This window comes from Nerophis ophidion, linkage group LG13 (assembly GCF_033978795.1).
Source record: "Nerophis ophidion isolate RoL-2023_Sa linkage group LG13, RoL_Noph_v1.0, whole genome shotgun sequence".
NCBI classification, from domain to species: domain Eukaryota; kingdom Metazoa; phylum Chordata; class Actinopteri; order Syngnathiformes; family Syngnathidae; genus Nerophis; species Nerophis ophidion.
Genome location: NC_084623.1, coordinates 28,118,252 through 28,130,577, shown reverse-complemented (window position 1 = coordinate 28,130,577; position 12,326 = coordinate 28,118,252). Strand labels below are relative to the sequence as shown.

Sequence of the window (12,326 nt, the reverse complement as noted above, 5' to 3'; positions counted from 1 at the left end):
TACAAGATGTTGGTTGTTACATGTTTTTTCTACTCAATTGCATACGGTGTAAGATAGATTTTAAAGTGATATTAAATATTTAAAAACAATTTGAATGCTGTAATATAATCAACGCATCACCAAAAGGTACAGCATGAGTTGATTTCAAAGTGTTAAATACTTACTAGGAAAGTGTTGAAATGCATGCAGGATAACTTACATTGTATGAATGAATATAATAACTTGAATGTGTGAAATACGAATGTATGTATTTTATGCGTGGGGATGCAGTAATATGTGAAATATGAATGCATGTATTGTATTCATGAGAGTGCTACATGGTAATAATATGAAAATGTCTGAACTATGAATGTATTGCATGTATGAGTGTACTAATATGTGAAATACGTATGTGTGCATTATATGCACGAATAGTTACTATACGAATATGTGTGCAATATGAATGCATGAAATGTGTGCACAACTAATTTATATGTGTAATATGAATGCATGTATTGTGTGCACTAATATGAATACACTAAATGGCCAAAAGTATTTGGCCACTTGCCTTTACTCACATGTGAATTTGAAGTGCCATCCAGTGGAATTGTCCAAAATGTTTTGGTATCCTGGAGCATTCAAAGTTCCTTTCACTGGAACTTGAGGGCCGAGCCCAACTCCTGAAATACCAACCCAGCACCATAATTCCTCCTCCACCAAATTTCACATTCGGCACAATGCAGTGCGAAATGTAGCATTCTCCTGGCAACTTCCAAACCCAGACTGGTCCATCAGTTTCCACTGCTCTAGGCAACGTTCTTTACACCACTGCATCCGGCGCTTTGCATTGGACTTGGTGATGTATGACTTGACTTTATTAATTCATGCCAAGGCACCACTGAAAAAACAGCTGAACTTTACAATAAATATCAAACAAACAAAACAAAAAAAAAATGAAAAGAACAGTATTTTATATAAAAAACATTTTCAGGGCAGCAGCAGAACGGAAACTATTGGCATTCTGGTATATGACTGTATTACTTAATTAGATAGTGTCATTATACAGCTTAATTGCGGTATGCAGGGTAGAGTTTTTAAGCCTCTTTGTCTTGGCTCGGGTTCAGCCAGTTTATGTTGGTTCCTCAATGTCCTGGCAGTGCGGCTGCCTCGTGTTGGGAGATAGCAGGTCATGCAGAGGGTGTTGCTCATCATGCATATCCCTGATCAGCTTCACTGCAGCCTCCTCTCTCCTGGTCTGGAGTGATGGTAGGGGTTGTGAGATGTTTCCAGCTCTCCTCGTAATGATTTTACAGGCACGTTTCTGGATTTGCTCTAGCTCTGCCTGTTGTTTTTTGGAGCAGCCCACTAAGAGCACTGAGCTATATTCCAGATACGGCCTGATGAGAGTGGTGTAGATGGTAACAAGGTCGTCTGCAGGTAATACATGTCTCGCTATGCAGGTAGTCTATGTCTCGCTATGTCTTAGATGCTCCTGCTCGGCCATGGAAAGACATGCTCTCTGCATACTGTACCTGGGCTAATTAGAAGGTCACATGAAGTTTGGAGCTCTGTAGCAACTGACTGTGCAGAAAATCTTTGCACTATGCGCTTCAGCGCCTGCTGACTCCTCTCTGTCAGTTTACGTGGCCTAAAACTTGGTGGCTGACTTGCTGTTGTTCCCAAACTCTTGTTTTCTTATAATAAAGTTGAATTTGGAATATTTAGGAGCGAGGAAATTTAACAACTGCATTTGTTGCACAGGTGGCATCCTATGACAGTTCCACGCTGGAAATCACAGAGCGGCCCATTCTTTCACTTGTAGAAACAGTCTCCACGCCCAAGTGCTCGATTTTATACAAGTGATTAGGACACCTGATTCTCATCATTTGGATGGGTGGCCAAATACTTTTGTCAATATAGTGTATGTGTAAAAATATTAATGCATGAGTGCACTACTAATAAAATGTGTATGTGATTACATGCATACGAGTACTAAAATAAATGTGTGAAATACGAATACATGCATTTTATGCGTAAATGTACTAATACAAATATGTATGTAGTAAGAACACATTTATTGTATGCATGAGTGCACTAATTACAATATGAATGCGTGACATATGAATATTTGTACTGTATGCATGAGTGAACTAAATTTACAGTCCCTTTGTGTTTTGAGTTCATCAACAAAGAAAAAAATTATAATATGTACATTAAATCTTTCGTGTGACAGTGCAATATGATACATACTAAACATCTTTGAATGTTGGTCATAGCGTGTAAATATTTTCAATGCTAGTTGTGCATCCATGACTGGAGGCCAGTAGCATGCCGTCGTCATATTTCTAACACTATACTAACCATACTCACTGTATTACTATATACTGGTCACACTCCTGAAATGCGACATGACGCAAAGTCATACTTGAGTTGTCAAACCATTTTGTGTATTTCAAGTCAAACAACCAATCATTCAAACAAATTGATCATCATATTAAATGTAATTACTCATATTAAAATAACAACAGATTGAGTAGTAAAATAAAGTCAAAAAATAACTTTAACAATGACTTTCCTTAAAGATTTCAGACCGAAATGTCACCCATTATGCACAGCACTTGTCTTGTTCAATATTTCAACGCACATCTTTTGTCTATACTAACTACTCTGTATTTTATTAATTCACATGTAAATATTATGTAACATGCCTCAATGATAGAAGCAGCATTGTGTAACAGGGGTTAGTGCATAAGCCTCAGAATACGAAGGTCCTGAGTTCAATCCCGGGCTCGGGATCTTTCTGTGTGGAGTTTGCATGTTATCGCAGAGATTGTGTGGGTTCCCGCTGGGTACTCCGGCTTCCTCCCACCTCCAAAGACAAGCACCTAGGGATTTGTTGATTGGCAACACTAAATTGGCCCTAGTGTGTGAACGTGAGTGTGAATGTTGTCTGTGTTGGCCCTGCGATGAGTTGGCGACTTGTCCAGAGTGTATACCGCCTTTCGCCCGAATGCAGCTGAGATAGGCTCCAGCACTCCCCGTGATCCCAAAAGGGACAAGCGGTAGAAAACGGATGGATGGGCCTTAATGCTAGTAGAAATTTAAGTTATATTGTCTAACAAAGAATTATTATCTTGTATAGAGTGACACTTTTAAGTCACTGTGTACACGTGTAGTACTACTATGCTATGTACACTTTTTCAGATGCCACTTTTTCACAGTGGAAGTTGCGCTTCATCACAACTACTGAATGTTTGCATTGACTTTACTTCCATCCATCCATCCATTTCTTCCGCTTATCAGGTCGGGTCGCGGGGGTAGCAGCCTAAGCAGGGAAGTCCAGACTTCCCTCTCCCCAGCCACTTCGTCTAGCTCTTCCCGGGGGATCCCGAGGCGTTCCCAGGCCAGCCGGGAGACATAGTTTTCCCAACGTGTCCTGGGTCTTCCCCGTGGCCTCCTACCGGTTGGGCGTGCCCTAAACACCTCCCTCGGGAGGCGTTCGGGTGGCATCCTGACCTGATGCCCGAACCACCTCATCTGGCTCCTCTTGATGTGGAGGAGCAGCAGCTTTACTTTGAGTTCTTTCCGGATTACAGAGCTACTCACCCTATCTCTAAGGGAGAGCCCCGCCACACGGCAGAGGAAACTCATTTCGGCCGCTTGTACCCGTGATCTTATCCTTTCGTTCATGACCCAAAGCTCATGACCATAGGTGAGGATGGGAACGTAGATCGACCGGTAAATTGAGAGCTTTGCCTTCCGGCTCAGCTCCTTCTTCACCACAACGGATCGGTACAACGTCCGCATGACTGAATACGCCGCACCGATCCGCCTGTCGATCTCACGAGCCACTCTTCCCCCACTCGTGAACAAGACTCCTAGGTACTTGAACTTTTCCACTTGGGGCAAGGTCTCCTCCCCAACCCGGAGATGGCACTCCACCCTTTTCCGGGAGAGAACCATGGACTTGGATTTGGAGTTGCTGATTCTCATTCCGGCCGCTTCACACTCGGCTGCGAACCGATCCAGTGAGAGCTGAAGATCCCGGCCAGATGAAACCATCAGGACCACATCGTCTGCAAAATGCAGAGACCTAATCCCGTGGCCACCAAACCGGAAGCCCTCAATGCCTTGACTGTGCCTATAAATTCTGTCCATAAAAGTTATGAACAGAATCGGTGACAAAGGGCAGCCTTGGCGGAGTCCAACCCTGGTAGGGTCTCCCAAGGCAAACTGGTCTTAGGTGAGGGACCAGACAAAGAGCAGCTCGAAGACCTCTATGAAAAGTAGAAACAAAGGACCCAGATTTCCCTCGCCCGGACGCGGGTCACCGGGGCCCCCCTCTGGAGCCAGGCCCGGAGGTTGGGCACGATGGCGAGCGCCTGGTGGCCGGGGCTGTACCCATGGGCACAGCCCGAAGAGGCAACGTGGGTCCCCCCTCCAATGGGCTCACCACCCATAGCAGGGGCCATAGAGGTCGGGTGCAATGGGAGCTGGGCGGCAGCCGAAGGCAGGGCTCTTGGCGGTCCGATCCTCGGCTACATAAGCTCGCTCTTGGGACGTGGAAAGTTACCTCACTGACTTTACTTTATATGCTGCAAATGTATTAGATCTTCACGTCAACTGCATTGTACTGCAGACAGTGTGCGTAATGTTTGTTTTTGTTGTTTGTCCTTCTTTTCCATGGAGATGGTCTATTCTATATGAGCTTTGCCTGCAATCATTTCAACCAAAAATCAAGCCAAAACAGGGTTTTCCTTTTTAATCTAAAAGCTTGGAGTGCTCTATTCGCGTAATGGTCCAGTCTGGTGCCACTCCTTTTGTGAACTCCCTTTGAAACCTGCACAGAAAACAGACAATTCAATCTATACAATCAATAAATAAACAAGAGTACAACCAGTTCAATAAACACCCAGTAAATCCCGTGTAACTACAAAGTACAATCAGCATAATAAACAAAATGTACAATTAGTACAAGCATGCAGTAAAATCAGTACATTAACACGCAGCACAATCAGTACAATAACTACCCAATACAATCAGTACAATAATTTCCCAATACAATCAGCAGGTCTCGAATTTAACCGTGGCACTGCGGCATTTGCCGCGACAGCCCTTGCTGTAATGCCCTAAAAATTTATCAACATTTACGGCAACAACATGCCGTGACCGCCCTTGATTTTTTACTTGTTAATGGAGTAGGGATGTAATGACAAATGGTGTAATGATAGACAGCGGTAAAATGTAGAGCATTTTTATAAGATATTACAAATTACATGATGGCGTCGCATTCACACCCCAACACTGCTTTACCAAACATAGTGAATAGTCATGAGTAATAATCGTGATTTCATTATTGATAACAATTATCTTAATTATTATTTTGTCCATAATCATGCAGTCCTAAGTGTAAGACTTGACCTTATATATTAACACTATTTTTATCTATATGGAAAAAAAGTTCAGTTACGTCTTATATCCATAAGATGCCATTTTGTGAATTTTTCTTATTTATTTTGATGTATGTATAGTAGGGGTGTAACGGTACACAAAAATTTTGGTTCGGTACGTACATCGGTTCAGAGGTCACGGTTCGGTTCATTTTCGGTACAGTAAGAAAACAACAAAATATACATTTTTGGATTATTTATTTAACAAATTTGCTAAATTTTCCGCCAAATATATTTTTCTTAAGTGAAATATTTGATGTGAAGTAATTGGAAACATGGATAGGTCAATAATTCATAATAACATTGATTTTGATTCAATATTATGTTTTGAGCAATGACAGTTTGAAAGAAAAAAAACTGCTTTGTTTTATTAGTCAATGTTGCAAGTTTTTCTAAATTACATTTAGCCATTAAGCTTTTTTATTTCATCTTTGTTTACGTTTTTGTTTATTTTAATAGTATTTTTAGAATGTGTCGTGGGCCTTTAAAAGATTAGCTGTGGGCCGCAAATGGCCTCCGGGGCACACTTTCGACACCCCTGGTATAGATAATAAAAAATTAAATCTGGTAAATCTATGGGTAAAAAGCAGAGCCTTTATCATAACTCTCTCACTCTGTCTATGCCCCTCCCTAACGAATGTTGCTCCGTGCAGCATTTTTGTTTTTGTTTTTAACCCCTTCTTAACCCTGAACATACATTGAAAATACACGCAACCTTAACTCAAAATGCCGGACATTTGAAAGCATTTAAGAAACTCCACCTGGACATGCAGCATGCAGTAAAATCCGTACATTAACACACAGTAAAATCAGTACAATCACAGTACAATCTACGGTAGGAAACATGTATGTCACACACAGTTGATACTCACTCGTAATTTGCAGTTAGCAGGCGCTTACTTTGTGTTTCTGCCTCCCCAAGAGCCACCTGGAAGATAAGAGTCCCTTCCAAGGTGTCATCAGGAAGCTGTGCGCTGGTCAGGTACCAGAAACGCATCAAAATGCTTACAAACCTCCTCCCTGCAGAAACACATGCACAACCATTAGCGAGGGCTGATGAAAATTTAAATAGTGTTGATTTGCTGACCTTTGTCGTCGTAGTAGATTCCAACATCTCCTGGTCTGCTGTACATGACCTCATCGGGGTCAGCAGACAAAGCCGTCTTGTACATCAGTGGAAGCAGGCTGCACTTTTCCTCCAGCTTACCAATTAACTGACAAAATAAGACACAAACTTGTTTGTTTAGAATAGATATACATTCAGGGGTCTAACTGCCAAATACATTTTATATCTATAATATATAGCATTGGCATGCAAAAAAAAAAAATAATAATCAAAACATAAAATAAAAGTGAATATTTGTCCATTGAACATTGTTGTTAATGTATTTTTTGTCAATTAACATTCTGCTGAGGTTGTTGTTTTTTGGGGGGTTTTCTCCGCCGTCACCTGCGTTTGAGTGACAGCCATGTACCCAAATCAGAATTGTTTGTTCTTCTCTTGCTTCAGACAGAAAGAAAGGCGTCCGACATAGCGCATCGCTTTCAGCACCTGAGCGTGTTTATCAGTGGAATTAACTGAACTGAAAGACCCCTCTTTTCATTCATTCACAATCTTTGTCTCGGTGGAGACGGGAGCGGGGCGCTTGCAGTACAGAGAGGCTCGCAACTCTACAGTGAGATGTGCCACAAGGTAATACAAATTAGGAGGAAAAACATAAGCTTACAAAACCAAAAGGTCCTGTTGGAATATTTCAGCTTGAAATAGGATGAGCAGTATGAGCCCATCAACAATGAACAAGTGAAAATGCTACAGTGATAGCATTGAACAAAGACTAGGTTTACATTGCAGGCCAAAATGGCCCAAATTGGATTTTTTTGAGAACTGATTTTTTCCAGCAAGTAAAATTTTATTTTTATCAGACTCCAGTGTAAATGCACACAGGCCCAAATGTGGCCCCAATGTGGCCTTGACGTCACTTGGGAGAGTTGCTACTACTACAAAATAAAATAAACGTCACACCCCTTAAAATTGAGTGGGGTTTCTTACGCTAAAGTAAATTAAAGTAACAGTGTGTGAATGGACGTATATAGTGTAATATATTAGGGACGATTGTAATGGTTTGAAGAAGGGGGACCGGAGGGTGTGTTCAAACTATTGTGGGATCACACTCCTCAGCCTTCCCGGTAAAGTTTATTCAGGTGTACTGGAGAGGAGGCTACGCCGGATAGTCGAACCTCGGATTCAGGAGGAACAGTGTGGTTTTCGTCCTGGTCGTGGAACTGTGGACCAGCTCTATACTCTCGGCAGGGTTCTTGAGGGTGCATGGGAGTTTGCCCAACCAGTCTACATGTGCTTTGTGGACTTGGAGAAGGCATTCGACCGTGTCCCTCGGGAAGTCCTGTGGGGAGTGCTCAGAGAGTATGGGGTATCGGACTGTCTTATTGTGGCAGTCCGCTCCCTGTACGATCAGTGCCAGAGCTTGGTCCGCATTGCCGGCAGTAAGTCGAACACATTTCTAATGAGGGTTGGACTACGCCAAGGCTGTCCTTTATCACCGATTCTGTTCATAACTTTTATGGACAGAATTTCTAGGCGCAGTCAAGGCGTTGAGGGGTTCCGGTTTGGTGACCGCAGGATTAGGTCTCTGCTTTTTGCAGATGATGTGGTCCAGATGGCTTCATCTGTCCGGGATCTTCAGCTCTCACTGGATCAGTTTGCAGCCGAGTGTGAAGCGACCGGAATGAGAATCAGCACCTCCAAGTCCGAGTCCATGGTTCTCGCCCGGAAAAGGGTGGAGTGCCATCTCCAGGTTGGGGAGGAGACCCTGCCCCAAGTGGAGGAGTTCAAGTACCTAGGAGTCTTGTTCACGAGTGAGGGAAGAGTGGATCGTGAGATCGACAGGCGGATCGGTGCGGCGTCTTCAGTAATGCGGACGTTGTACCGATCCGTTGTGGTGAAGAAGGAGCTGAGCCGGAAGGAAAAGCTCTCAATTTACCGGTCGATCTACGTTCCCATCCTCACCTATGGTCATGAGCTTTGGGTCATGACCGAAAGGATAAGATCACGGGTACAAGCAGCCGAAATGAGTTTCCTCCGCCGTGTGGCGGGGCTCTCCCTTATAGATAGGGTGAGAAGCTCTGCCATCAAAGTAAAGCCGCTGCTCCTCCACATCGAGAGGAGCCAGATGAGGTGGTTCGGGCATCTTGTCAGGATGCCAGCCGAACGCCTCCCTAGGGAGGTGTTTAGGGCACGTCCAACCGGTAGGAGGCCACGGGGAAGACCCAGGACACGTTGGGAAGACTATGTCTCCCGGCTGGCCTGGGAACGCCTCGGGATCCCCCGGGAAGAGCTAGACGAAGTGGCTGGGGAAAGGGAAGTCTGGGTTTCCCTGCTTAGGCTGTTTTCTCCGCGACCCGACCTCGGATAAGCGGAAGAAGATGGATGGATGGATGCAATGGTTTTATGGCTGTTAAAGAGTCAATGTGGATCTACGAGACCTTTATTTTTCAACTCTCATGTAAGCAAATGCGCCAGAGCGTCAATTCCGGTGTTTAAATAATCGCTGTTTTTTTGGAATCAAAACATATATTCATATATTACATCAGGGTTTCCCGCAGCCTCCTTTCTGAGCTGCCACCTTATCGTGGTAGAGGAGTTTGCGTGTCCCAATGATCCTAGGAGCTACGTTCTCCGGGGCCTTCTAAGCCCCCTTATAGGGTCTCCCAAGCCAAAGAGGTCCTAGGTGAGGAATCAGACAAAGAGCAGCTCAAAGACCTTTAAGAAAAGAAAAAATTGAGGGAAGACTTGGATTTCCCTCATCCAGACGAGGGTCACCGGGGCTCCCCTCTGGAGCCAGGCCCGGAGGTGGGGCACGATGGTGAGCGCCTGGTGCCCGGCTCAGCCCGAAGAGGCAACGTGGGTCCCCCCTCCATTGGTTTCACCACTCATTGGAGGGGTCATAGACGTCGGGTGCAGTGTGAGTTGGGCGGCAGCCTAAGGCAGGGCACTTGGCGGTCTGTTCCTCCGCTACATAAGCTCGCTCTTGGGACGTGGAACGTCAGCTCGCTGGGAGGGAAGGAGCCTGAGCTGGTGCACGACGTGGAGAAGTTCCGGCTAGATATAGTCGGACTCAATTCAACGCACAGCAAGGTCTCTGGAAGCAGTTCCCTCGAGAGGGGCTGGACTCTTTTCCACTCTGGCGTTGCAAGCAATGAAAGGCGACGGGCTGGGGTGGAAATGTTTGTTTTTGCCCCCCGGCTTAAAGCCTGCACGTTGGACTTTAACCCAGTGGACGAGAGGGTAGCTTCCCTCCGTCTTCAGGTTGGGGGACGGGTCCTGACTGTTGTTTGTGCTTACGCACCAAACAGCAGCTAAGAGTACCCACTCTTTTTGGATTCCCTTAGGATGCCACCCTTGTTCTGCTGGGGGACTTTAACGCTGATGTTGGCAACGACAGTGAAACCTGTACAGGTGTGATCGGAAAGAATGGCCGCCCAGATCTAAACCCAAGTGGTGCTTTGTTATTGGACTTTTGTGCTCGTCAGGGATTGTCCAAAACAAACACAATGTTCAAACATAAGAAAGTCCATATGTGCACTTCGCACAAGGACACCCTCAGCCACAGTTCCATGATCGACTTTGTAGTTGTGTCATGTGTATACTCGGGTGAAGAGAAGAACAGAGCTTTCTATCGATCACCACCTGGTGGCGACCTGGCTCCGATGGTGGGAGAGGATGCCGGACAGACCTGGCAGGCCCAAACGCATTGTGAGGGTATGCTGGGAACGCCTAGAAGATTTTATCGTCAGAGAGAGTTTTAATTCCCACCTCCGGAAGAACTTTGAACATGTCACGAGGGAGGTGCTGGACATTGAGTCCGAGTGGACCATGTTCCATGCCTCTAGTGTCGAGGCACCCGATTGGAGCTGTGGCCGCAAGGTGATTTGTACCTGTTGTGGCGGTAATCCCAGAACCCAGCAGCGGTGAGGGATGCCGTCAAGCTGAAAAAAAGAGTCCTATCAAGCTCTTTTGGCTCATTTGACTCCGGATGCAGCGAACAGGTACCGACAGGCCAAGCGAAGTGCGGCTTCATTGGTCGCGGAGGCAAAAACTCGGACATGGGAGGAGTTTTTGCTGTAAGGATTTAGTAGAGACCATCAACGATAAAGTTCGCAACTTTTGGTCGCTAACAGAAAAGCCCTGCCTTTACCGGAAGTCGCATATGATAACGTCACCTGTTGATGGCTCCTCACATTCTCACATTGTTTTTAATGGGAGCCTCCAACAAAAAGTGCTATATGGACCGAGAAAACGACAATTTCCCCATTAAATTGAGCAAGGATAAAAGATTTGTGTTTGAGGATATTGATAGCGACAGACTAGAGAAAAAAACAAAAACAAAAAAACAAACGTTAGACTACAAAAAACAAGTCTTCCCGTCTCTCATAAGGATTGTGATCTTTCAAAAAGGTGCAGTTCCCCTTTAAAGCTACTGAACACTGCGTTCAGGTTTCTGTACAGATCCGTACAGTTTTCAAAATATTGTTGAATAACATTTGTTTCGCATTTAATCTTTAACATGACATTGTTATTGAAAGAACGATTCCAATAACAAACATGTCTACAAAAGTAACAGTGGGCGTGCAAGAACTAAAGTTGACAGGCAGTGATGTAGTTTCCGCGCATGCGCGGACTGATCAAGTCTTCTGGTACCGGTCATCTCCTTCAAAAAAATCCCGTCTCTATTTGTTTTCAATGCAATGTGCTGTCACAGAGTGAAGTGTAAATCCTTACTCACGTCTTTAGCCACCAGCCCGTCAAGCGCATCAAAATGACACTGAGACAACAATTTGGAAACATGGCAGAAGGCCTAAAAACAACAACAAATGGATTAAAAGGTTACAGCATCATTAGGCACATCAAGACACTGAGACTGGCTGTAGCTTATAAATGTTGTAAGCACAATACCAATGGTGCGCAATTAGCAAAATGCGCAGCCGCATTTTGCAAATTTAATGTCAAATCAAATGTTTATTGGATTCATCACTATACAGTGTACATCCACGACTAAACTACTACCAAGTGTGGATTCAGGCCGGGTGGCCTATTTCAAGTTCCAGGTAACCCTACATTATTATATTTTATAAAAAGTAAACCAAATTGTGGTAGTAGTTTAGTCAGTAGTTCTGTCGTGGATGTACACTGTATAGTGATGAATCCAATAAACATTTGATTTGATTTGACATTAAATTACCAAAATGCGGTTGCGCATTTTGCAAATTGTGCGCCATTTGTATTGTGCTTACAACATAAACACGACAGAAAACCGAAGTCTACAATAATGACACACGAATGAAATGAACAGTTACAATTTGTAAATCTGACCTGTTTCGCTCCATCTGTGAACTCTTGGATGTTGAATTCCGAATCAAAGTATGCTCTGATAAGAAAGTAGTAAATGCGTGTTCTTATCCAAATAAAAGGGTTTGGGATGCCGACGACCACCATTTTCTGATTGGGCTTGGGTTCGGAGCTGTACGGCCGAACAGACTCCACAACATTGCCGGAAAATAGAAACGATAAATGTGCTTTTCTCCACCGTGTATGGGTGTCAGGTTTATGTTTTAAAGACTGACAACAGCCGTTTAACGATGACAACCTCCGACATCCTCTTAACAGGAAAAGCGCCATCTTATTTTGCCCTCCACCTCAACGGTTTCCTGTCCGACTACTTGTATCATTCGACTGCTCTTCCTGTGTCCAAAATGTATTACTTACAGGGGGAAATGTACCTTACAATAAAAATTAAAAAAATTACAAAAATATTGCATGTAGAAATAATGTACATTTTCGGCTCCACTATTATGTACATTTTAATAAAAGGCTCTAATTTA

The 12,326-nt window shown here is 44.0% G+C and overlaps 1 protein-coding gene across 2 annotated transcripts; it reads right to left on the bottom strand.

Moving 5' to 3' along the window:
- Nucleotides 1-4,726: 4,726 nt before the first annotated feature.
- Nucleotides 4,727-12,167, bottom strand: maip1 (matrix AAA peptidase interacting protein 1). Of its 2 annotated transcripts, none has more exons than XM_061918716.1 (5): nucleotides 11,818-12,167; nucleotides 11,231-11,302; nucleotides 6,517-6,643; nucleotides 6,302-6,449; nucleotides 4,727-4,819 (listed from the first exon to the last, which is right to left on the bottom strand). In XM_061918716.1, exons 1-5 carry the CDS (start codon nucleotides 12,121-12,123, stop codon nucleotides 4,741-4,743), a joined length of 732 nt encoding a protein of 243 aa, XP_061774700.1. In that variant the 5' UTR covers nucleotides 12,124-12,167; the 3' UTR covers nucleotides 4,727-4,740. The 2 variants fall into 2 exon arrangements, with proteins under 2 accessions (XP_061774700.1, XP_061774701.1); XM_061918717.1 differs by having other exon boundaries at nucleotides 6,330-6,449.
- Nucleotides 12,168-12,326: the final 159 nt, after the last annotated feature.

Excerpts from the sequence above, each read along its gene's own strand:
- maip1 (XM_061918716.1), bottom strand. The coding sequence starts at position 12,123 with ATGGCGCTTTTCCTGTTAAGAGGATGTCGGAGGTTGTCATCGTTAAAC. Across the intron at positions 6,644-11,230 it reads ACGGGCTGGTGGCTAAAGAC|TTAATTGGTAAGCTGGAGGA; the intron begins GTGAGTAAGGAT and ends TTATTTTGTCAG. Across the intron at positions 6,450-6,516 it reads AATCTACTACGACGACAAAG|GGAGGAGGTTTGTAAGCATT; the intron begins GTCAGCAAATCA and ends GTGTTTCTGCAG.